This window comes from Tamandua tetradactyla, chromosome 9 (genome assembly GCF_023851605.1).
Source record: "Tamandua tetradactyla isolate mTamTet1 chromosome 9, mTamTet1.pri, whole genome shotgun sequence".
NCBI classification, from domain to species: domain Eukaryota; kingdom Metazoa; phylum Chordata; class Mammalia; order Pilosa; family Myrmecophagidae; genus Tamandua; species Tamandua tetradactyla.
Window position 1 is genome coordinate 20,008,695 of NC_135335.1, and position 26,772 is coordinate 20,035,466.

At 42.3% G+C, this 26,772-nt stretch overlaps 1 protein-coding gene across 1 annotated transcript; it reads left to right on the forward strand.

Annotated features, from left to right (window-relative positions):
* Nucleotides 1-1,808: 1,808 nt before the first annotated feature.
* On the forward strand, nt 1,809-26,478 carry UBE2L6 (ubiquitin conjugating enzyme E2 L6). The gene is made up of 4 exons (XM_077116222.1): nt 1,809-1,932; nt 4,880-4,975; nt 9,899-10,085; nt 25,446-26,478. The coding sequence occupies exons 1-4, from the start codon at nt 1,906-1,908 to the stop codon at nt 25,595-25,597; spliced, it is 462 nt and encodes a 153-aa protein (XP_076972337.1). The 5' UTR covers nt 1,809-1,905; the 3' UTR covers nt 25,598-26,478.
* Nucleotides 26,479-26,772: the final 294 nt, after the last annotated feature.

A 26,772-nucleotide genomic window follows, 5' to 3' on the forward strand; every position in this document is an offset into this window, starting at 1 on the left:
TTTTTCTGAACATTTGTATCTCTCCAGCAAAAGAAATAAAAGCAAAAAAAGAAACACTTATACATACCATACCCTTTATCCCTCCCTCTCATTAAGCACTAGTATTTCAAACTACTCAATTTAACCTTTGTTCCTCCTAGTTTTTGTTTCTTTTCTTGTTCATATCTTTTACTCATCTGTCCATACCCTAGATAAAAGGAGCATCAGACACAAGGTTTTTGCAATCACGCAGTCACAATGCAAAAAGAAGCCACATTTTAAAACAGAAGCTAGCAATAAAAACTCGAATGTCAACAAGTTTCAGTTTTAAAAAGAATATTTATTTTTCAATTTAAACATTTTTCATTTTCTAAAGGGTAGTCCATTCACATTGTTCAAAAATTTAAAAGGAAATCAGGTTTATTGTAAAAAAGTTTCCTTGCATTCCTATGCAAGTCCCCTGGTTGCCATCCCAAGAAACCTTCACTGCGCCTGTACCTTGTATCTTTCCGGAAATACACACAGAAGCACACATCTAGGCATACACACGCAAAGATTATCTTTCCTTTATTTACACAAATGGTAATATAATTTTCACACCCTGCTATACTTTGTTTTCATCCCTTAAAATATATCTTTAAGGACATTCTCTAGCAGTACATAACCAGCCTCCTCATTCTTGTTTACGGCTGCCTAATATTCCTCTGTGTGGCTGTACCATAATTGATTCAACCAGACTCCCTTTGATGGACAGCTGGGCAGAAGTGGGGAGAGGGTGAGGAAGCAGGGCTCATTTCCTCCCAAGAAATCTCTGCGTGTCACCACTTCTAGGAAATTCTTCCCCCCGGACGCTATTAGGTGCTCAGGGCTTACTATTCCAGAACGCCTCGGCTTCAGGTTGGGGAAAGGGGTCTCTGCGCTTGCATAAAGGGAAGGAGACTCCTAGCTGAGTATGGGGGTGCATAGTAGGCTGAAGTTGTGGAGGCACCAGCAAGAAAAGAAGGGAGGCAGCCTTCCCTCTGGGGGGAAACTCCTGAAGTTTGTCTCGGGGTTCCCTCCACCCACCTGTTTTCCAAACCGACATGTATTGGCACTTACGATATACATGAAGCCTAGTAAAGGACCAAATAAATGGACGGCCCAACCCCCAAAGCGAGAGAAAACTGAGCCAAACAGCGCCCCCTTATGGTGTCTGGGAGCAGCGTCCTTGCAGTTTCTCCGCCAGCTACTGGTCAGCAAGTGAGAGTCCAAGGCTGCTGGGGGAAGGGCCCTTGGAGGGCACCTAGTCTACGCGGCCCCCCATCTACTTTTAGGGACAAGGCACTGGACTCGGAGAGGGGACACAACTTGTCCATGGGGGTTCGGGCATTCGCCAGGGGCGGCGACTTTTGATGGGCAGGGGCCGTCCGGAGACCTGCCGCGGAGCTGGCCTGCGCAGCGACCACCCTTGTCTTTGCTCAGGACGAGAGTGTATTGGGGGTAGGGGTTGAGAGGTCGATGCAGAGGCGCTCCCGGCGCCGGCCCCGGCGGAGGAGCTGGGACCCGCACCCGGCTGGGCGGACCCCAGCCCCGCGCCCCCGCTGCCCGGTGCACGGAGCCGCCCCACCCCCGCACCCCCAGCGACACCCGGACACAAGGTCCCGCCGCGCGCTCCCAGGCCCGCCGGACAAAGAGCGGGAGTTCCCGGGACCCGAGCCCGCCGCGCCGGGGCCGGGTGCGCCCCCTCGGCAGCCTCCCCGCAGCTCCGCGGAGTCCGCGCACCGCCCCCGCGTGGGTGCGCGGGGCGGGGGTGGAGGGGGGGGTGGAGCGAAGCGTGGGCGGGGCTCGGGGAGGAGGAGTTCGCCCCACCCCGGCCGCGCGCTTCCAGACCGCCCGCCGGTGCACTGTGCAGCTGGACTCCGCCGGAGCCTCACACTCGGTCCTGAGATGACAGCGAGCAAGCGGGTGGCGAAGGTAACGCCCAACGGGATGACCCCCTTTTCCCGCGGCCGCCCGGTTCCCTCCGCGCTCTCTCTCTCCCTACCCCGGCTCTCCCGGTGCATTTTTGTCTGGATACCAGGGTTGGCTGAATCTGCTATCCCCGCCTCCCTCCCCAGTGGAGGAGTGCGTCTGCGAGAGGGGGCTAGAGGTGGGGGTGGGGGGTGGGCCATGCGGAGCGGGGCTGTCGCTCTCCCCCCCGCCGAGCTTTGCTGAGAGTGCGAACGAGCCCACTGCAGGCTATCCCGATGCTGCTTTCAGTTTCACTTCCCCTGCCAGAAACTTGAGGGAACAATTGCAGCCAGGGTTCCTTGGCGACTTCCTGGTGTCATGCACTCTTCTGGCGGAAAAAGAGGGTTATGAGCAGAGAATAAAAGGGGACAAGGTCCTCGCCTTCGAGTAACAGCCTGTGGCCGCCCCTAGGTTGTTACCTTTCTTATTAAAGTCCAAGGAAACGTAAGATGTTGACTCCGAGTTTCGGGCCGCATTCCCCGAGCCTTCTCGGGAGGAAAAGATGCCAAGGTGACCTCGGAGGTCTCCTGGAGATGGTGGTGTGCATTCATTCATTCGTTCCACCAATGTTGTTGAATGCCTCTTATGGGTCATCTCATCGGAGGATGGGAGGCAGAGGTGAAGGAGCTGGCACAAATCTTTGCTCTGGCTGAGCTTTCATTCTAATCAGGTACACAATTTGCCATGTGTTCTGGAAGGATAGGGGGCCGGGGCACGAGCTGGAGAAGGCCAGCTCGAGTGGGGAACTGGACTGTAGATAGATGGGGGAGGAAAAGCAATCCTGGTGAAGTAAGGCTGCCCATCCCACAGCCTTTGTGTCTCTCAGAAGTGTCCTCTAGTCCTTAGAGTAGAGGGACAGGCTTGAGGGGGTAAAGGAGGGAACCTTGGAGAAGATGCTGTCTGAATGGGGCTCTGAGAGCAGGCTCAGCCTGGAAGAACTGAACTCCCAAGGTAGGCTGGAGGTTGGCTGGAGAATTCTTGCAGCCGAGTGCTAAAGAGATGGGAACCAGTGTTTGTTACACTGGCAGTTCAGGTCGGTTATTTCTTCTCATTCTCACGGCCAGCAGGTGGGATAAGCAATAGCACCCCATTTTGCAGATGGGGAAATGAGGCTCAGAGAGAGTAAGTTGCTTGTTCACTATCACCCGGTAAGGAAGTGATGGGGCTGGGAGTTGAGCTGCCGGCTCTTTGAGTGACTTCTGTACTTTCATTTTCTCTTTCTGTAAATCAGGTGATTTTCTGAACTGGCTTCAGGAAAAAATTGTGTGTCCTAGCTTGGTTGCAACATTTTCTGGGAAAATTTGGCAGAACTCATAACACATCAATTCCTGAATGTTCCCAGTTAAAGTCAGGAAAATGTCCATTCCAGAGCTTTTCTTTTTTAACTTGAGCTTCAAGACACTCAATGAGAACTTGTAGTAGCAAATTCTCCTTCTAGTTTGGGGTGAAAGATAAATGATGTTTATGCAGAAGGCACCAGGAGCAGTTGGTTGGTATGACGAGAGACAGAGGATGGGCTAAAAGATAGAAGGGAGGGGGACAGAGAAAATTCAGACGGATCACGGGGTTAAAGGACTCTTCCCCAACTTTGGGCTGCGTTTGGGAGCTCTCTGCCAGTCTCAGTCCCATCAGTATTGACATTTGGACCAAATAATTTTTCACCGGAGTAGACTGGCCTGTGTATTGTAGGACGTTATGCACACAGGGTGCCAGTAGCACCCCCCCCCCATTATAACAATCAAAAATATGTCCAGACATTGGCAGATGGCCCCTGGAGGGCAGGGGACAAAACTGCTGGTTTATACCAACTAGGTATACCAAAGAAATAAGACCTGCTTTTGATTAATTTTCATCTTTTTTTTTTTAAGTCTCTGTAGTTGCACGGAATGGACCCCAAAAAGGTTCCTTGGTTAAATATGTTTGAGAGGTATTGCATGTGAAGGGCTCACATCATAACCCACAATAAAGGCTCTGGGAAACCCTGCAGTAAAGAAACTGGTTTAGCCCAGTGTTTCCCAAACTTATATACCTATGGGACTCTTTTCCTGTAGTAACTATTACCCTTCCATGGGGTGCAGTGTACACATTTGTCCTAACTGGTCCCTTTGCTCTGGTACCCTTCCTCTTCTCTGCATGAAACTCCTATTTAATCTGCAGGACCCAGCTCACAACGTGCAGCCTCTGTGATACCTCCCAGCTTTCCTCATCTCTCCTTCCCCATTTCATGTTACCATGTAATCACATTCATGTTTCCTGCATTCTTCCATGGAACTTCTTGAGGACTGGGCTCTGTCTTAGACGAGTGTCAGTAGAGGATGCTCAGTAAATGATTGTTGAGAGAATTCACGGATATCCAGATGATTGGGTCACATTTCGGGGGCAAATTCACTCCTTGCCCCCATGTTCCTCAGCTTGGCATGTAGAGTTCTCCTCTGCTGTGGTCTGCCTGAGTCATTTTCCTTCCTCAGGTGTATTCAGGTGGAGTTTTTGCTGCATAAATCTGCCATAAGCACCATCCACTCATGTCCTGTGGGGCACTCAGCAGATGCTAATGGAAGGGTGGGTGGTGGGGGAGTTGGGACCTAGTGATTTTCTAGGAAGAGGGCAAGAGGTACAGGTGAAGTACCTTGGTTTTAGGAGAAAGGGTTCCTGAGAGAGCTTTATCCCACGTTGTAATATCTGAGAGAAGTTATGTACATCTTCCCTGCACCTCATACTTACAGAGCTGTGGTGAGGCTGAAATCAAAGAATTCTCACCAAGTACTTAGCGCCAGGCCTGACACATACTCAAAACAGGGGCCTACTTTTGCTGGCTTCTGCTGTCCACTGTGTCATGTTGTGCTGGGGCCAGGGAAGGGGACGGAAGTAGGGAAGACTAGGCCAACTGTCCATTCGCTGTGCCCCCCTGCAGGAACTGGAGGACCTTCAGAAGACACCTCCCCGGTATGTGCGGGACCTGTTCAGCGATGACGCCAATGTCTTGGTGTGGCACATGCTTCTCCTGCCCGTGAGTGTCCATGGGGATCGCAGCTTTGGACTGGGGGAGGCTTAGCCCATGGGCACGGGTGGGCGGGGAGGGTTAGGGCTGGGCAGGGACCGTCTCTCCCTTAGTGTCCTTTCACTGGAAATGCTCCTTGGCGGAGGGGTCTCCATCTGAATGGATTGCTTCTGAGATCCAAGCAGACTGATGAAGAGGCTAAAAGGCCTTTGGACTTAGTGGGAGGTACTTTCTTCCAAGCTGCAGCCACCAAGTCCATCACAGAAACTGGCACCCCTTCCACAAACAACACCAAAAAGAAAAAAAGAGAAAATCTCCTGGACTTTTGTCAAAGGGTAGGGGGGTAGGCTCCAAGTGTCCATGGTTGGTAGAATTTGCTCCCCCCAAAACCAAAATGTGTTTTCTTCTTTTAAAAAATATAATTTATTTTGAAATAATTTGATGTTTGCAGGACAGCTGCCAAAATAATAGAAACCTCATACAGAGAAGTACAACATACCCCACCTCTGAATACCCACACCAGTTTAGCATTTTGCCGTGTTTGCCATTTCAGTCTCTCTGACCATCTAACCATCAATCTATTTACCTATCTGCCTGTCTATTTATTTTCCAAACATTTAAGAGTAGATCGCACACATCTTGCTCCTTGAACATATAATACTTCCATGTGTATTTCCTAAGAACAAGGATATTCAGTTGTTTTTTCCATCATTCAACAGCTATTTTTTTTTTAATTGAGCAGTTGTAGGTTTACAGAAAAAATCACACAGAAAGTAGAGTTCCCATTTAAAATGAACATTTTGCATTAGTGAGGTACGTTTGCCACAATTTGGTAAGACAATTATTAACTGTAGCTCATAGTTTACATTAGGGTTCACTCTGTGTTGCACAGTTCTGTGTTGTTTTTTCTGGCAACTTATATACAACCTAAAATGTCTCATTTTATCTACTATCAAATATACAATTCAGTGGTGTTAATTACTTTTCACAGAGTTGTGCCGCCATCATCATCCATTGCCAAAGCTTTTCCATCACCCCGAACAGGAGCTCTGTACCAATTAAACATTAATTCTCCATTCCCCACCCCACCCAGCTCCTGGTAACCTGTATTCTAGTTTGACTTTATGAATTTGCATATTCCACTTATTTTGTTAAAGTGCGATCATATGATATTTACCCGTGTTTTGAATCTGACTTGTTTCACTCAACATTTTTTCAAGGTTCTTCAAGGTTCATCCATTAGAACTTTTATATATATAAAATATAATATATATTATATATAATATAATACTCCATTGTATGTCTATACTATGTTTTATCCATTCATTGGATGTTGGGCACTTGGGTTGCCTCCACATTTTGGCAATTATGACTGTGCTTCTATAAACATCAGTGTGCAAGTATCTGTTTGAGACCCTGCCTTCAGAGTATATAGCTATATACCTAGAAGTGGGATTGCTGGGTCAGATGGTAATTCTATAGTTAACTTCCAGGGAATCACCAAACTAGTTTCCATAGTAGCTGTACATTCCCATCAACAATGTACAAGCATTCTTATTTCTCAGCATCCTTGCCGACACTTATTTTTAATAATGGCCATTCTAGTGGGTGTGAAATGGGGTCTCATTGTGGTTTTTTTTTTCCTTTCTTTTTTGGTTATCTTTTATTTCATTGTGGTTTTTATTTGCATTTCCCTAATTGCTAATGATGTTCAGCATTTTTTCATGTTTTTATTGCGTCTGTAGATATTTCTGTGATTGCTGTCTATTCAAGTCTTTTGCTTATTTTTTAATTGGGCTACTTGTCTTTTTATTGTTGAGTTATAAGAGTTCTTTATGTATTCTGGATATTAAACTTTTATTAGATTAATGTTTTCCAAATATTTTCCCCCACTCAGTAAATTGCCTTTTTACTTTCTTGATAAAGCTCTTTGATGCAAAAGTTTTTAATTTTGATGAGACCCTTTTATCAATTTTTTCTTTTGTTGTTTGTGCTTTTGGTATAAAGTCTAAAAACTCATGGCTTGACACAAGTTTCTGAAGGTGTTTCCCTGTGTTTTATTCTGGGAGCTTTATAGTTTTGGTTCTTATATTATGTCTTTGATGCATTTTGAGTTTATTTTTGTCTATGATGTGAGGTAGGGGTCCGCCTTCAATTTTTTTTGCATATGGCTATCCAGTTCTTCCAGTACCATTTTTTGCGGAGACTATTCTTCCCACTGATTGTACCTGCATCTTGTCAAAAAGCAGATGACCATAGGTTTGAGAGTTTATTTTTTATTTTAAGTATATAGAAAGCTTGTATAACTCAGACTTATTGATTTCCTGATTTAATATAGGCTTTGACTTTTTAAAATTAAAAAAATCTTTGTCTCAAAGCAAGTTTTATTCTTTTTTCTTTACATGCATTTCTTAAGAACATACTTTTAAATCTCCTTCAATTTCTAGACAGATGATGCTGTCAGAAAATAAGGAAATGCTTATAGATCAGCCACTTCTTCATGAAATCTATGGCTGATTTAATAAACTAGTTAGTTGAATGGAAAGTAACAAATGTGGAATACTAAAGACTTTCTCTGGTTGCTAAGGCCTAAGATAGGGTTTCATTTATTTCCGTACTAGCATAATTTTTCTGTTTTTGAAACACCTGTCTATCTTTGCATGAATCTGTGAATTTAAAATATTTTAAGAATATTTATTATGGGTGGTTTATTGCAGTAAACCTTTAGACAGTCTATCAGTCAGTCTCTATGTTTGGAGAAATTGCTATCCATTTTTAATGACATCAAGTACAAAGTTAACATTTGAATTTTCAGTTGTCATTTTTAGGCAAATAGTTGAACACATTTGGATTATAAACTTTCTGTTCAAATCTGTAGCTAAAAACAATGGTTATACAAATTAGAGGTTATAATTTTAAGTACTTTCTGGATGTATAGCTTATGTACAAGTCTCCTATTAATTCTCCTAAAGACAGTTTTAATCATATCTCTAGGCTAAAATCAATTAGCAAGCAGAAAATTGAAATAGCATGTTCATCAGGGATATACGTGGTTGTCTGTTTGAAAGGATTATATACCGTAGAAAAACCATGTTTTAATCCGGATCCATCTCATGGAAGCAGCCGTTTCTTTTAATCGCTATTCAGTACTGTAGGTTGAAACTTGATTAGATTATCTCCATGGAGATGTGACACACCCAATTGTGGGTATTAAATTTTGATTAGAGGGAGATGTGACTCCATCCATTCCAGGTGGGTCTTGATTAGTTTACTGGAATCCTTTAAAAGAGGGAACATTTTTGGAGAGAGCAGCGAGAGCCCGAGAACCACGAGAGCCCATGCAGCCAGAGACCTTTGGAGATGAAGAAGGAAAACGTGCCCCAGGGAGCTTCATGAAACAGGAAGCCTGGAGAGGAAGCTAGCAGAGGTCACCATGTTTACTATTTGCCTTTCCAGTTGAGAGAGAAACCTTGAACTTCATCAGCCTTTTGAACCAAGGTATCTTTCCCTGGATGCCTTAGATCGGACATTTCTATAACCTTGCTTTAATGTGAACATTTTCATAGTCTTAGAACTGTCAACTAGCAACTTAACAAATTCTGGTTTTTGAAAGCCATTTCACTTCTAGTATATTGCGTTTAAGCAGCTTTCAAACTGGAACGGTGGCCCAGGTGCCACTGTATCTCGTCCCATGGAACATGCTGACAATCAATATAATATGCTCTGCAGAGCCCAGAGGCAGCCATTCAGAATTCTGTGCAGCTTAGTAGGGCTTCTGTTGTCCCGTGACATATGTCATTTCAGAGTATTTTGTGAGACTGACAGAGCAATGGAAACATGGATGCCAAGATGGTTGATTTTTGAACACTTAGTAAGAGTCCATTGGTCTATAAGTCTGTCCGTGTGCTAGTACCACACTGTTTAGATTCCTGTAGTTTTGTAATACAAAACAAACCCCAAGTTCTGGGGTTCCTGCCTTCCAGGACTATAAGGTAGGGGTCATATGTGGAGATGGTGAGACAACAGCACTGGGTACACATCCCAGCACTGCCACTTTCTGGGTGAGTTACTTACATGCACTGAACTTGGGTTTCCTCATCTGAAAATGGAGATACTAAGAGTTGGCAGCTTTAATAACACTTATCATAATAGCTGACAGACATGAAGTGCTTGCCTGTGGCATAAATTAACTTGTTTAATCTTTACGTAAATCCCGTGAAGAAGCAAGTCTATTGTTTTCCCCATACTGAAGCACAGAGAGGTTGGGTTACTTGCCAAGGGTCACACAGCTAGTGAGTGGCAGAGCCACGATTCACACCCAGGAAGCTGGCTCTGGCATCTGTGTAACTCTGCTGCATGGGCTAATACATGACAAATCCTTAGCACAGGGGGGCACAGAGTAGGTGCTTAGGAAAGTCTTCAGTCTTCTAATTTGGGAGGGTCTTCTGCAGACATTGCAGCCCCTGAGTTCTGATGATTCTTCATTTTCTTTATCCGCGACCCCAGTGACGATGCTCTCTTGTGCTTCCTAACCTTTCCATGGAGAGGACGTTCTCTCCTTCTCCTTCTCCATAGTTCTCAGAGACTTTAAAGCTGGGGTGGTCCGTAGAACTCGTCTAGTGAACCTTACTCATTTTTCAAGACCCAGAGAAGGGAGGCAGCTTGCCCCTAGTCACACAGCAAAACCCAGGATCAGACTTTATGTGTTCTTCTGTGATTCCACCCTTCCACTCGTCCGTGGTCAATTGCTGAATGAATTCGAATCCCAGCTGTACCCTCTGCTTGTGATTCTTCCCAAGAGTAGTGCCAAGGATGTCTGGAACCTTGGGGTGGGGGCCGGGGGAGGAAAACCAGATGAGGGCTCTAGGAGAAAGCTGGTCTTCTCAGAGCGGCCACACCTCCATCGAAACGTGACCCCTTCTCTCTTCCCAGGACCAACCACCCTACAACCTTAAGGCCTTCAGCCTGTGCATCAGCTTCCCCGCAGATTATCCCTTCAAGCCCCCCACGGTGAAATTCACAACCAAGATCTACCACCCCAATGTGGACGAGAACGGCCAGGTGTGCCTGCCCATCATCAGCAACGAGAATTGGAAACCCTGCACCAAGACCTGCCAAGGTGGGGCTGGGCCTCGCCCAAAGGGCTGGGGCCAAGACTGGATGGGGGTTTCCTGGGCTGATGCGGGGTAGAGGAATGCCCCAAAAGAGAGGAGACAAAAACTGTGGGTCTCAGCTGAGGCAGTCATCAGATAGGATGCCTGCCGAGATCCTTGGGTGGCCGACCTGCTCCTCCCTCTCTTCCTACACCTGGGCAGTTGTGACAGAGGAACTTTTTTTTTTAGAATAATTTATTTATTTATTAATTTTTAAAAAATTTAACAACAAACGAACAAAAACATTAACATATGATCATTCCGTTCTACATATATAATCAATAATTCATAATAGCATCACATAGTTGCATATTCATCATTTCTTAGAACATTTGCATCCATTCAGGAAAAGAAATAAAAAGACAACAGAAAAAAGAAATAAAACGAAAACAGAAAAAAAAAATTATACATACCATACCCCTTACCCCTCGCTTTCATTGATCACTAGCATTTCAAACTAAATTTATTTCAGTATTTGTTCCCCCTATTATTTATTTTTATTCCATATGTTCTACTCATCTGTTGACAAGGTAGATAAAAGGAGCATCAGACACAAGGTTTTCACAATCACGCAGTCACATTGTGAAAACTATATTATTATTCAATCATCCTCAAGAAACATGGCTACTGGAACACAGCTCCACATTTTCAGGCAGTTCCCTCCAGCCTCTCCATTACATCTTGAATAACAAGGTGATATCTGCTTAATGCATAAGAATAACCTCCAGGATAACCTCTCGACTCTGTTTGGAATCTCTTAGCCATTGACACTTAGTCTCATTTCCCTCTTCCCCCTTTCGGTCAAGAAGGTTTTCTCAATCCCTTGGTGCTGAGTCTCAGCTCATTCTAGGATTTTGTGACAGAGGAACTTTGCCGTGGTTCACTGGGGAGAGAAAGAGAGGGAGCTCAGCTGGTGAGGGAAAGGTCTTGAGATGAGAAGACCGGCTACATCATCTTGGTTCTTGGGCAAGTAATTGTTCCTTCCTGGGCCTCAGTGACAAAGAGCGTATTCATTTCCTAGGGCTGCCGTAACAAATTGCCATTAACTGGGTGGCTTAAAACCAAAGAAATTTATTCTCACACAGTTCTAGAGGCCAGAAGTCTGAAATCAAGTTTTTGGCAGCGCCTTACTCTCTCTCTGAATCCTCTGGGAGAAGGTCCTTTTTTTTAACCTCTTGTAGCTTCTGGTGGCCACAGGCATTCCTTGGCTTGCGGCAGTGTAACTCCAATCTCTGCCTCCGTTTTCACATGGCTGTCTTACTTCTGTGTTTGTCTCTGTGTCCACATTTCCCTCTGAGGGCGCCCCCATCATTGGATTTAAGGCCCACCTTAAGTCATTTTGACATCATCTGAAGTTAACTGATTACGTCTGCAAGGACCCTATTTCCAAATAAGGTCACATCTGGAGGAATGCATATTTATAATCGTTATATCTTCTTGCTGGGTTCAGGGTGGATGTGAATTTGGAGGGACACTCACAATTCAGTCCAGTACAAGAGGACTGACCTCATTGTGATGGTAATCATCACTTAATTGAGCATTTTGGGCACCGTGCTAAGAGGGTCACTTGCCGATGCCATAGAGTCCTCCCAGCTGCCCCACGAGGTCGTGTTTTACATGTGAGGACCCCGAGGCATATTAGAGGTGACACAATTGCTTAATTGACCCAGCTGGGGAGTGGCAGAACTAGGATTCCAGCCAGACCAGCTGATTCTAGATCAGCAATAGCCACAGAACTTTCTACAGTGATGGAAATGCCCTAGAGTTCCACCGTCTAATGCCATGGTCCCTCGCTCCGTATGGCTCCTGAACCCCTGAAATGCAGCTGGTGTGACCAAGGATCTGAGTTTTTAATTGTATTTCATTTTAACTAATTAAAAAAAAATGTAAACAGCCGCATACAGCTAGCCCTTGAGCCTTCGAGTTTAACTGTGTATTATCCATCATGCCTCTAGATCAGCTCAGAAGTTCTTTTTTAAAAAAAATTAATTTATTTTTAATTATGGTAAAATAGACATAAAATCATTGTAACCAATTCTTTGACATTGAGTCCACTGAGAATTCTATAATTTCACCACTATTTCCAGGCTATTTTCATTATCCCAAACCAAAACTCATACTCATTTAGCAATAATTCTCCATCCCCCCCTGCCCCTGGTAACCACTGCTCTGCTTTCTGTCTCTGTACATTTGCTCATATAAGAAAAATCATATAGTGTTTGTCCCTTTGTATCCTTCTTACTTCATTCGATAGGGTGGCTTCAAAATTCATCCATGTTGTAGCATTTCAGTAGTAATGTCCCCACTTTTGTTCCTAATTTTAGTAGTTATGTCATTTTACTTAGTCAGCCTGGCCAAAGGTTTGTTGATTTTATTGATCTTTTAAAAAAAACAACTTTTGGTTTTATTGATTCTCTCAATTGTTTCTCCATTCTCTATTTCATTTATCTCAGCGCTATTCTTTACCCTTCTCTTCCTTTTACTAATGTAGGTTTTAGTTTGTTCTCTTGTTCTACTTTCTTTAGGTGTGAAATCAGGTTATTGATTTGTGATCTTTCTTCTTTTTTTTTTTATGCTGTATGGCAGGGTCACATTTCATTATTTTTCCATGTGAGTATCCTGTTATTGCAGCACCATTTGTTGGATTTTTGTTTGTTGTGTTTTTTGTTAATTTGCTTTTTAAAAATTTATTTATTAATTTAAAAAATTAAGAACAAAAACATTAAACATTAACATATAATTCTGTTCTACATATATATTCAGTAATTCTCAATATCATCACATAGTTGCATATTCATCATTTCTTAGAACATTTTCATCAATTCAGAAAAAGAAATAAAAAGACAACAGAAAAAAATAAAACAATAACAGAAAAAAAAGATTATACATACCAATTATACATACCTTACCCCTCACTTTCATTTATCACTAGCATTTCAAACTAAATTTATTTTAACATTTGTTCCCCCTATTATTTATTTTTATTCCATATGTTCTACTCGTTTCTTGACAAGGTTGATAAAAGGAGCATCAGAAACAAGGTTTTCACAATCACACAGTCACATTGTGAAAGCTATATCATTATACAGTCATCTTCCAGAAACATGGCTACTGGAACACAGCTCTACATTTTCAGGCAGTTCCCTCCAGCCTCTCCATTACATCTTGACTAACAAGATGATATCTACTTAATGCATACGAATAACCTCCAGGACAACCTCTCCACTCTGTTTGGAATCTCTCAGCCATTGACACTTTGTCTCATTTCACTCTTCCCCCTTTTGGTTGAGAAGGTTTTCTCAATTCCTTGATGCTGGGTCTCAGCTCATTCTAGGATTTCTGTCCCACGTTGCCAGGAAGGTCCACACCCCTGGGAATCATGTCCCACACAGACGGGGGAGGGCGGTGAGATTGCTTGTTGTGTTGGCTGGAGAGAGGCCACATCTGAGCAACAAAAGAGGCTCTCTTGGGGGTGACTCTTAGGACTAAATTTTTTTTTTAATTAATTAAAAAAAATTAACTAACACAACATTTAGAAATCATTCCATTCTACATATGCAATCAGTAATTCTTAATATCATCACATAGATGTATGATCATCATTTCTTAGTACATATGCATCGATTTAGAAAAAGAAATAGCAAGACAACACAAAAAGAAATAAAATGATAATATAGAGAAAAAATAAAAATAAAAAATACAAAAATATATAAGAAAAAAAACTATAGCTCAGATGCAGCTTCATTCAGTGTTTTAACATAATTACATTACAATTAGGTAGTATTGTGCTGTCCATTTTTTTTTTTTTTTTTTTAGAAATCATACCATTCTACATATGCAATCAGTAATTCTTAACATCATCACATAGATGCATGATCATCGTTTCTTAGTACATTTGCATCGGTTTAGAAGAACTAGCAATATCACCGAAAAAGATATAGAATGTTAATATAGAGAAAAAAAATAAAAGTAATAATAGTAAGAACAAAACAAAACAAAACAAAAACCTATAGCTCGGATGCAGCTTCATTCAGTGTTTTAATATGATTACTTTACAATTAGGTATTATTGTGCTGTCCATTTTTGAGTTTTTGTATCTAGTCCTGTTGCACAGTCTGTATCCCATCAGCTCCAATTACCCATTATCTTACCCTGTTTCTAACTCCTGCTGAACTCTGTTACCAATGACATATTCCAAGTTTATTCTCGAGTGTCGATTCACATCATTGGGACCATACAGTATTTGTCTTTTAGTTTTTGGCTAGACTCACTCAGCATAATGTTCTCTAGGTCCATCCATGTTATTACATGCTTCATAAGTTTATCCTGCCTTAAAGCTGCATAATATTCCATCGTATGTATATACTACAGTTTGTTTAGCCACTCGTCTGTTGATGGACATTTTGGCTGTTTCCATCTCTTTGCAATTGTAAATAACGCTGCTATAAACATTGGTGTGCAAATGTCCGTTTGAGTTTTTGCCCTTAATTCCTTTGAGTAGATTCCCAGCAATGGTATTGCTGAGTCGTATGGCAATTCTACATTCAGCTTTTTGAGGAACCGCCAAACTGCCTTCCACAGTGGTTGCACCATTTGACATTCCCACCAACAGTGGATAAGTGTGCCTCTTTCTCCGCATCCTCTCCAGCACTTGTCATTTTCTGTTTTGTTGATAATGGCCATTCTGGTGGGTGTGAGATGATATCTCATTGTGGTTTTGATTTGCATTTCTCTAATGGCCAGGGACATTGAGCATCTCTTCATGTGCCTTTTGGCCATTTGTATTTCCTCCTCTGAGAGGTGTCTATTCAAGTCTTTTTCCCATTTTGTAATTGGGTTGGCTGTCTTTTTTGTTGTTGAGTTGAACAATCTCATTATAAATTCTGGATACTAGACCTTTATCTGATATGTCGTTTCCAAATATTGTCTCCCATTGTGTAGGCTGTCTTTCTACTTTCTTGATGAAGTTCTTTGATGCACAAAAGTGTTTAATTTTGAGGAGTTCCCATTTATTTATTTCCTTCTTCAGTGCTCTTGCTTTAGGTTTAAGGTCCATAAAACCGCCTCCAATTGTAAGATTCATAAGATATCTCCCTACATTTTCCTCAATGTTTAGATCTTTGATCCATTTTGAGTTAACTTTTGTATAGGGTGTGAGATATGGGTCTTCTTTCATTCTTTTGCATATGGATATCCAGTTCTCTAGGCACCATTTATTGAAGAGACTGTTCTGTCCCAGGTGAGTTGGCTTGACTGCCTTATCAAAGATCAAATGTCCATAGATGAGAGGGTCTATATCTGAGCACTCTATTCGATTCCATTGGTCGATATATCTATCTTTATGCCAATACCATGCTGTTTTGACCACTGTGGCTTCATAATATGCCTTAAAGTCAGGCAGTGCAAGACCTCCAGCTTCGTTTTTTTTTCCTCAAGATGTTTTTAGCAATTCGGGGCACCCTGCCCTTCCAGATAAATTTGCTTATTGGTTTTTCTATTTCTGAAAAATAAGTTGTTGGGATTTTGATTGGTATTGCATTGAATCTGTAAATCAATTTAGGTAGGATTGACATCTTAACTATATTTAGTCTTCCAATCCATGAACACGGTATGCCCTTCCATCTATTTAGGTCTTCTGTGATTTCTTTTAGCACTTTTTTGTAGTTTTCTTTATATAGGTTTTTTGTCTCTTTAGTTAAATTTATTCCTAGGTATTTTATTCTTTTAGTTGCAATTGTAAATGGGATTCGTTTCTTGATTTCCCCCTCCGCTTGTTCATTGCTAGTGTATAGAAATGCTACAGATTTTTGAATGTTGATCTTGTAACCTGCTACTTTGCTGTACTCATTTATTAGCTCTAGTAGTTTTGTTGTGGATTTTTCCGGGTTTTCAACGTATAGTATCATATCGTCTGCAAACAGTGATAGTTTTACTTCTTCCTTTCCAATTTTGATGCCTTGTATTTCTTTTTCTTGTCTAATTGCTCTGGCTCGAACCTCCAACACAATGTTGAATAATAGTGGTGATAGTGGACATCCTTGTCTTGTTCCTGATCTTAGGGGGAAAGTTTTCAATTTTTCCCCATTGAGGATGGTATTAGCTGTGGGTTTTTCATATATTCCCTCTATCATTTTAAGGAAGTCCCCTTGTATTCCTATCCTTTGAAGTGTTTTCAACAGGAAAGGATGTTGAATCTTGTCAAATGCCTTCTCTGCATCAATTGAGATGATCATGTGATTTTTCTGCTTTGATTTGTTGATATGGTGTATTACATTAATTGATTTTCTTATGTTGAACCATCCTTGCATACCTGGGATGAATCCTACTTGGTCATGATGTATAATTCTTTTAATGTGTTGTTGGATACGATTTGCTAGAATTTTATTGAGGATTTTTGCATCTGTATTCATTAGAGAGATTGGTCTGTAGTTTTCTTTTTTTGTAATATCTTTGCCTGGTTTTGGTATGAGGGTGATGTTGGCTTCATAGAATGAATTAGGTAGTTTTCCCTTCACTTCGATTTTTTTGAAGAGTTTGAGGAGAGTTGGTACTAATTCTTTCTGGAATGTTTGATAGAATTCAGATGTGAAGCCGTCTGGTCCTGGACTTTTCTTTTTAGGAAGCTTTTGAATGACTGATTCAATTTCTTTACTTGTGATTGGTTTGTTGAGGTCATCTATTTCTTCTTGAGTCAAAGTTGGTTGTTCATGTCTTTCCAGGAACCCGTCCATTTCCTCTAAATTGTTGTATTTATTAGCGTAAAGTTGTTCATAGTATCCTGTTATTACCTCCTTTATTTCTGTGAGGTCAGTAGTTATGTCTCCTCTTCCATTTCTGATATTATCTATTTGCATCCTCTCTCTTCTTCTTTTTGTCAATCTTGCTAAGGGCCCATCAATCTTGTTGATTTTCTCATAGAACCAACTTCTGGCCTTATTGATTTTCTCTATTGTTTTCATGTTTTCAATTTCATTTATTTCTGCTCTAATCTTTGTTATTTCTTTCCTTTTGCTTGCTTTGGGATTAGTTTGCTGTTCTTTCTCCAGTTCTTCCAAGTGGACAGTTAATTCCTGCATTTTTGCCTTTTTTTCTTTTCTGATATAGGCATTTAGGGCAATAAATTTCCCTCTTAGCACTGCCTTTGCTGCGTCCCATAAGTTTTGATATGTTGTGTTTTCATTTTCATTCGCCTCGAGGTATTTGCTAATTTCTCTAGCAATTTCTTCTTTGACCCACTCGTTGTTTAGGAGTGTGTTGTTGAGCCTCCACGTATTTGTGAATTTTCTGGCACTCCGCCTATTATTGATTTCCAACTTCATTCCTTTATGATCCGAGAAAGTGTTGTGTATGATTTCAATCTTTTTAAATTTGTTAAGACTTGCTTTGTGACCCAGCATATGGTCTATCTTTGAGAATGATCCATGAGCACTTGAGAAAAAGGTGTATCCTGCTGTTGTGGGATGTAATGTCCTATAAATGTCTGTTAAGTCTAGCTCATTTATAATAATATTCAGATTCTCTATTTCTTTATTGATCCTCTGTCTAGATGTTCTGTCCATTGATGAGAGTGGTGAATTGAAGTCTCCAACTATTATGGTATATGAGTCTATTTCCCTTTTCAGTGTTTGCAGTGTATTCCTCACGTATTTTGGGGCATTCTGGTTCGGTGCGTAAATATTTATGATTGTTATGTCTTCTTGTTTAATTGTTCCTTTTATTAGTATATAGTGTCCTTCTTTGTCTCATTTAACTGTTTCACATTTGAAGTCTAATTTGTTGGATATTAGTATAGCCACTCCTGCTCTTTTCTGGTTGTTATTTGCATGAAATATCTTTTCCCAACCTTTCACTTTCAACCTATGTTTATCTTTGGGTCTAAAATGTGTTTCCTGTAGACAGCATATAGAAGGATCCTGTTTTTTAATCCATTCTGCCAATCTATGTCTTTTGATTGGGGAATTCAGTCCATTGACATTTAGTGTTATTACTGTTTGGATAATATTTTCCTCTAACATTTTCCTTTTGTATTATATATATCATATCTGATTTTCTTCTTTTTACACTCTTCTCCATACCTCTCTCTTCTGTCTTTTTGTATCTGACTCTAGTGCTCCCTTTAGTATTTCTTGCAGAGCTGGTCTCTTGGTCACAAATTCTCTCAGTGACTTTTTGTCTGAGAATGTTTTAATTTCTCCCTCATTTTTGAAGGATAATTTTGCTGGATATAGGAGTCTTGGTTGGCAGTTTTTCTCTTTTAGTAATTTAAATATATCATCCCACTGTCTTCTAGCTTCCATGGTTTCTGCTGAGAAATCTACACATAGTCTTATTGGGTTTCCCTTGTATGTGATGGATTGTTTTTCTCTTGCTGCTTTCAAGATCCTCTCTTTCTCTTTGACCTCTGACATTCTAACTAGTAAGTGTCTTGGAGAACGCCTATTTGTGTCTAATCTCTTTGGCGTGCGCTGCACTTCTTGGATCTGTAATTTTAGGTCTTTCATAAGAGTTGGGAAATTTTCAGTGATAATTTCTTCCATTAGTTTTTCTCCTCCTTTTCCCTTCTCTTCTCCTTCTGGGACACCCACAACACGTGTATTTGTGCGGTTCATATTGTCCTTGAGTTCCCTGATACCCTGTTCAAATTTTTCCATTCTTTTCCCGATAGTTTCTGTTTCTTTTTGGAATTCAGATGTTCCATCCTCCAAATCACTAATTCTATCTTCTGTCTCTTTAAATCTATCATTGTAGGTATCCATTGTTTTTTCCGTCTTTTCTACTTTATCCTTCACTTCCTTAAGTTCTGCGATTTGTTTTTTCAGTTTTTCTATTTCTTCTTTATGTTCAGCCCATGTCCTCTTCATGTCCTCCCTCAATTTATCGATTTCATTTTTGAAGAAGTTTTCCATTTCTGTTCGTATATTCAGCATTAGTTGTCTCAGCTCTTGTATCTCATTTGAACTATTGGTTTGTTCCTTTGACTGGGCCATATTCTCAATCTTCTGAGCGTGGACAGTCATCTTCTGCTGCTGGCGTCTGGGCATTTAGTCAGATTTCCCTGGGTGTCAGACCCAACAAGATTGTCAGATTTTTCTGTGAAATCTCTGGGTTCTGTTTTTCTTATCCTGCCCAGTAGGTGGCGCTCGTGGCACACTTTTGTCTGCAGGTCCCACCAGTAAAAGGTGCTGTGGGTCCTTTAACTTTGGAAAACTCTCGCCGTCCGGGAGGTTCGCTAGCCGAAGCGGCTTGGAAGAGTGCGAGCCGGCCCGGGGTCCGAACGCGGGGAGGGTCGCTGGCCGCCGCAGCCCGGGAAAGCGCCCGTCCGAATTTCCTAGTCGGCCCAGGGCACCAAGCGTGGCGGGAGGGTGCCAGCCGCAGCGGCCCGCCCGGGAGAGTGCACGTTCCCGGGGAGTCACGGGTTTGGAAGGCCCCCCCCCCGTCACCGTTCTCCGCGGCCTGGGGATTTCCGATCCAATTCTCTCAGTTGGTCCGGGGGGCCACGCGTGGTGTGGGCGCCAGCCGCCGCGGTTTGAGGGGACCGCCTGTCCAATTCTCCCAGCCGGCCCGGGAAGGGGGAAGGGAGTGACTCTGGCCGCTTGCCGCCCCACCCGGTGAAGCCCGCGCCCCTCGGCGATCTCACCAGAGCGGGTTCTCTCAGCCAGCCAGCCATTCCAGGATGGGGTACGCTGTCTTTTTTATCTCTGTCGTGGCTTTGGGAGCTGTTCTGTATCATTTCTACTCCCCTAGTAGCTGTCCTGGAGGAGAAACTAAGATCTGCACGTCTTACTAAGCCGCCATCTTCTCCGGAAGTCAGGACTAAATTTTAAGTAGACTTGACCTGACCTTTGTGGGGTTAAGTTTCATATGAACAAACCCCAAGACTGGGGGCTCAGCCTATAGCTTTGGTTGTCCACACTGCTTGTGAGAATATCAAGAATTCAACTTGGAGAAGTTGCATTTCTCCCCGTTTTCACCATTCCCCGAAGTGTTAATTTGCTTTTTGCTTGTTTTTTGGGGGGGAAGTACATGGACTGGGAATCAAACCCAGGACTCCTGCATGGCAGGCAAGACTTCTACCCCTGAACTACTCTTGCACCCCTTTCTTCCTTCTTTTTAATGTAGGCATTTAGAGCCATAAATTTCCCTCTAAGCACTGCCTTCACTGCTCCTCATAAGCTTTGGTTTGTTGTTTTCATTTTCATTGGTCTCAAGATATTTCCTAATTTCTCTTGTCATTTCTTCTTTGATCCATTGCTTATTTAATCGTGTGTTGTTTAACTTCCACGTTTGTACATTTTCTTGTTTTCCTTCTGTTATTGATTTCTAGCCTTATTCCATCATGGGCTAAGAAGACAGTTTGTATGATTTCAGTATTTTAAAATTTATTAAGATTTAAGGTGCATGAATGGTTCAGTGATAGAATGCTCGCTTTGCATGCAGGAGACCAGGGTTCGATTTCCCAGACTATGCACCACCACCCCCCAAAAAAGAAAAAGAAATTTATTAAGATTTAATTTGTGGTCTAACATATGGTCTATCTTGAAAAATGTTCCCTGTGCACTTTGGAAGAATATGTATTCTGTTGTTGAGTGGAGTGTTCTAAATATGCCCTTTAAGTCTAATTGATTAATAATGTTGTTCAAGTCCTCTGTTTGTTTATGGATCAACTGCTTAGCTGTTCTATCAGATATCAAAATCTCCAGCTACTATTGTGGATTTATCTATTTCTCCATTCAATTCTATCAATTTTGCCTTCATTTATTTGGGGGCTCTGTTGTGAGGAATGCATATTTATAATCCTTTTATCTTCTTGCTGGGTTGAATTTTTTACCAATGTATTATATCCTTCTTTGTCTCTTGTAATTTGTTTCCCACTTAAAGTCTATTTTGTCTGACAATAATATAGCCACTCCAGCTTTCTTTTGATTATTGTTTGGGTGGTGTTTTAGTTTGCTAAGGCTATAGGAATGCAATACATCTGAGATGGATTGGCTTTTATAAAGGGGATTTATTTAGTTACAAATTTACTAATTTGGGAAGGCACACAAGGACATCTGCTGGGCTTGCATCTCCTGGGTCTCTTTCCCAGCTTCTACATTCAAGTGCCTTTCCCCGGGGCCGTTCCTTTCTGCATCTGTCTCTCTGCTTCAGCTCAGCACAACCCAGCTCAGAGCTCAGAGATGGCTCAGACCCAGATGTTTGGAGATGCAGAAAGGAACCATCCCAGGGAAAGCTGTTTGAAACTCAGAAGTCAGGAAAGAAGCCCAGCAGATGTTGCTATGTGCCTTCCCAAATTAGTAAATTTGTAACAAAAGAACTCCCCTTTATAAAGGCCAGTCCATCTCAGGTACACTGCATTGCAGCACCTTAGCAAACTAAAACACGTGGAATACCTCTTTCCACCCTTTTACTTCCAACTTCTTTGTGTCTTCATACCTGAAGTGAGCCTTTTGTAGACAGCATATAGATGGATAATGCTTTTTCATCCAGTCTGCCGATCTCTGCCTTTTAATGGGGGAGTTTAATTCATTGATATTTAAGGTAATTAGTGAGAAGGAAGGATTTACTTTTGCCAGTTAGTTGTTTGTTTTCTGTATGTCTTGAATGTTTTTTGTTCCATAATTACTCCTTTGTTGCCTTTTTGTTGGGTATTCAGATGCTTTTTGTGTTGTTGCGTGCTATTCTGGTTCCCTTCTTTTTTCCTTTTCTTTATATTTTAAAAGTTATTTGCTTAGTGGTTACATTTGTAATTATAATTAAGATCTTAAACTAATGACAACTTGCTTTGACCAGTACCAGTCTAGTTTCAGTAGTTCTGTGAACTCTCTGATCCTGTGTATCTCCATTCCTCCCTTTTCTATTGTTATTGTTTCAGATTATGGCTTTATATATTGTATGATCATTAACATAGATTCATAGATTTGAAATGTTATTTTACACATTTGCCTGTTAAGTCATGGGTGTGTGTTTGTGTGTGTATGGGAGGGGGCAGCAGTTACAAACCAAAAGTAAATTATACAGGATTTTGTATTTATACCTTTATCAATGTTCTTTACCTCTTCTTCTTGCTTCAAGTTACTGTTTCCTGTCCTTTTATTTCAGCCTGGAGGATTCCCTTTAGTATTTCTTGTACGGAAGACCTGCTGATAATGAATTCTTTCAGCTTTTGCTTATCTACAAATGTCTTAATTTCCCCCTTCATCTAAAAATTTTTTTCTCCTTCATTTTTCCTTTTATTTATTCTTTTTGGCAGGGCCACGCCCCAGGAATTGAACCTGGGTCTCAGGTATGGCAGGCGAGAATTCTGCCACTGAGCCATGGTTGTAGCACCCATTTCTCCTTCATTTTAACCTCTTATCTTCTTATTTTGAGGAGGACGCATGGTCCATGAATTGAACCAGGGTCTCCCATGTGGAAGGCAGGCATTCTACCACTGCACCACCTGTTCACCGTTCTCCTTCATTTCTGAAAGATATTTTTGTTGGATGTAGAATACTTCGTTAATGGGTTTTTTTTTTAAGGACTTTAAATATACTGTTCCACTGTCTTCTGGCCTCCATGATTTCTGATGATAAATCCACTGTTTAATCTTATTGGGTATCCCTTATATGTGACAAGTTGCTTCTCTTTTGCTGCTTTCAAAATCTTCTCTTTTTCTTTGAACTTGGACGGTTTCACTATAATTGTCTTGGTGGAGATCCTTAGAGACTGTCCTGCTTGGAGCCCGTTGAGCTTCTTAGATGTGTACATTCATTTCTTTCATCTGATTTGGGAAATTTTCGGCCATTATTTCTCCAAATACTTTTTCTGCCCCTTTTGCTATCTCATCCTTTGTGGACTCCATTAGTGTATATATTGGTACTCTTGATGGTGCCCCACAGATCCCTCAGCTCTGTTCACTTTTCTTCATTGATTTTTTCTTTCTGATTCTTACACTGGATAATTTCAGCTGCCTTGTCTTCAAGTTCACCGATCGTTTCTTCTGCCTGTTCAGATCTGCTGATGAACCCATTTAATGAGTTTTTCATTTCAATTACTGTACTTTGCAGCTCCAAAATTTCTGGTTGGTTCCATTTTATAATTTTCATCTTTTACTTTTGTTCAGACAACATTTTCCTGATTTCCTTTAGTTCTGTGTAATGGATCCCTTTAACTTTTTGATTATATTTAAGACAGTTGTTTTAAAATCTTTGACTAAGAGTTCTAGTGTCTGAGCTTCTGGAAGGGATGGTTTCTGACAAATAATTTTTATCCTGTGATGGTTTCTGACAAATAATTTTTATCCTGTGATGGTTTCTGACAGATAATTTTTTCCTGTTTCTTTGTGTGTTTTGTAATTTTTGTTGAGAGTGGGGCATTCTTAGTATTCTGTTATAACTCTGGAAATCTAGTTCTCCCACTGCTATGGGGTTGGTAGATGTGTGTGTGTGAGTGTGTTGAGGACTGGAGCTGTCAACTTGTGACTTTTCTGAACTATTTTATTCCCAAATGGGGAATAGAAAGAGAAAAGAAGGAAAAAAGACACTGCCTTTTTAAGACTCTTCTCCCACATCTGTCTGAGGGGAGTTGGAACAATGGCCATCCTTAGAGTCAGCTCCCAGCCATCTGAAGTAGCCGATCAAGCAGTGATCCGTGATCAGATACACCCCCCCCCCAGATTTTGGAGTCCTAGGTCCATATAACCCACCCTGGCACCAGCAAGACACACCCAGAGCCCAGTCTTCAGTCCCCACTGCTGCCTGCCGTGTGGCTGGGGGATGGTAGCTGCTGCATAGGGGGTGAAATTCACCAATATTTACCATAATTTGCCAGCCTCTTCATCCAAGTCTTCTCTGGATAATGCACAGTGTTCCACTAGAGCCCAGAGTTTTGAAATAGTTGCCTTAGATAGCTCCTGCCAGTTCAATTCCTGGAGCTTCATATTCCACCATCTTCTCATGCTCCCTCTCAGCTCAGAGGTTCCTAATCCAGAATATAATGATGCTCAGGGGTAGGGGAGTGGCTGGTCCTTGGATGAGCCTCTGGGTGTCTGTGAAGCAGTCTTTTAAATTTTTTATTTATTTTAAATTTTTATTGACAAACCAAAACAACATACAAACACGAGCATTCTTAACATATAAACATTCCATTTATGGTGTATAATCAACAGCTCACCATGGCATCACATAGTAGTACATTCATCTTCGTGATCATTTTTTAGAACATTTGCATCACTCCAGAAAAAGAAATAAAAAGAAAAAACTCATACATACCATACCCATTACCCCTTGTGGTAATTAGATAGAGTTGTCAACTTGGCCAGGTGAAGGTACCTAGTTATGTTGCTGTGGACATGAGCCAATGATACGTGAACCTCACCTGTTGCTCATTACATCTGTGGTCAGCTAGGAGGTGTGCCTGCTGTAATGAATGATGTTTGATTCACTTGGCTGGTGCTTAAATGAGAGAGCTCAACGTAGCACAGCCCAAGCAGCTCAGCATTCTTCATCTCAGCACTCGCAGCTCAGCCCAGGCCTTTGGAGATGCAGAAAGAACCCACCCCAGGGAAAGTTGTTGGAACCCAGAGGCCTGGAGAGAAGGCCAGCAGAGACCATCTGTGCGTTCCCACATAAGAAAGAACCTCAGTGGAAAGTTAGCTGCCTTTCCTCTGAAGAACTAATGAAATAAATCCCCTTTTATTAAAAGCCAATCCATTTCTGGCGAGTTGCATTCCGGCAGCTAGCAAACTAGAACACCCGCCCCTCTCATTGACCATTAGTATTTCCATCTATCCAATTTATTTTAACCTTTGTTCCCCTGTGAAGCAGTCTTAACATGTTTGTGCATATGCGTATATACTGATAGCTAGGAAATGGGCCACTGGCTATACCACTGGGTCCCCAGATGCATCTGTGAAAGATTAAGAGCCAAGGGGGCTCTTAATAGTGTTTTTCCACTTAGTAGTGTTTTTCCAACTTTAGCCACAGAACCCTTTTTCCTAAATAAAAATTTACTTGGAATCCTAATATAAAACAGAGAAAAACAGCCATTCTTGCTGAAATGGGAGTGGAACCTAGAAACCCCACTTATCTCACCTTTCCCTATTGTAGACAGCTTCTCTGAAACCACAGTCTGGGAATCACTGACATAAGTAAGGCTTTGGGCATCCCCAGCCAAGTAATGGGAGGGGTGTTGGATTTGGCTGTAGAGCTATCCCATTAGAGGGAACCTTTCTTGGGTCCTTCAAGGAGTGGGAAGGAGTCTCCAGGGATCTGGGAGTGGGTGGCATTGCCTCCCTGCCCAGGATGCTTCCCTGTGCCCTAATGTTCTGGTCTGGTCTCTCTCCCCAGTCTTGGAGGCTCTCCACATGCTGGTGAATAAACCGGAGCTGGGGCAGCCCCTGCGGGTGGAACTTGCTGACATGCTGACGCAAGACCCAGAGCTGTTCAAGAAGAATGCTGAAGAGTTCACACTCCGGTTTGGACTAGACCGGCCCTCCTAACTCTGGTTTCTTGTCCCTCCCTGGACTAGGTCTTCTCTGCATGGCAGATGACACTTCTTATGGACTGGAGGCCAGAGCCCCTTTACGACCCGTTCCCCTAGCTTCTTAGCCATTACTGTGTGTGTGTGTGTGTGTGTGTGTGTGTGTGTGTTTCAGAGGGGAGAGGCAGGGATGTCTGTGGTTGTGTGAAGCCTCCATCTTCCCGCCATCCCTCCAAGCTCAGAAGTTCTTAACCCAGGAAACAAGAATCCTGGGGGTTGGGGAGCTGTGGTCCCTGGATGAGCCTGGGGGTGAGGCAGTCTTCTGCATGTGCACATGCGTTATTTGCACGTGCTTGGGAAATGGGCCCCAAAGGCATCCATGGAAGACGTTAAGCCCTGGGGCAGTGGTGGTTTAATCTTTAGCCACAGAGCCCAGGTTCACCTGGCCACAGGTGTGCCCCTCCCCAATCCCCTGTCCCTCCTACCGAGCCAGGGGAGTTGAAGTTGGCAGAGCTACCAGCCTACCCTCCAGAATTGTACGATGGGGAAATCCTAGTATCACAAAGGGCTAGAGTCCTCGGGGAAGCCATGGGAGCAGGTGGAGGGAATGATCTATGATGGAGCAATTTGTCGATCGAGTGATTGAAATCGGCCAAACTACTGATAGGTATGTACAGATTTAGGTGCTAAACCCTTTATTTTCCACCGATGAAACAGAAACTGTCGATTCTAACCACCATCCCGGAAATCTGCTGCCTGTTTTGAAAACCACTGGCTAACCCTTGATGTTGTCAGCTCCTGTGGGCTGACCTCAGGCAGTGCGGAGTGTCCTCTCCATTGTCCTGTCCAGGCGAACCACAAAGCTCATGGGATCACCCAGCCATTAAAACTACAGATGAATTCTGGAGTCTGGCTGAGTCTTATTGAGGGGGTCTCAACAGAAGGGGAGGCTGGGGATTTAGCTGCCATCTACCAAAAGGCATGGCCCTGCTTTCCTTGGCTTACCTGGTCTCAAGCTTCACATATCCCCCAAATACCGTGCGGAAAGCTGGCCATGATAGATGGACTTCACACTTGGCCAGAGAGACTTCCAAAGGGTTCCCTGGGGAACATCTCCATTGTATAGGTGAGGCAGCTAAGGACAGTGAATTGTCTGGGTCTACACCACCTATCCCTGCAGTCTCTATACCTCCT

Bases quoted from the DNA above. Each gene is read 5' to 3' on its own strand.
- UBE2L6 (XM_077116222.1), top strand. From the start codon at position 1,906: ATGACAGCGAGCAAGCGGGTGGCGAAG. The intron at 4,976-9,898 runs GTGAGTGTCCAT...CTCTCTTCCCAG, and splicing joins GGCACATGCTTCTCCTGCCC to GACCAACCACCCTACAACCT. The intron at 10,086-25,445 runs GTGGGGCTGGGC...CTCTCTCCCCAG, and splicing joins CTGCACCAAGACCTGCCAAG to TCTTGGAGGCTCTCCACATG.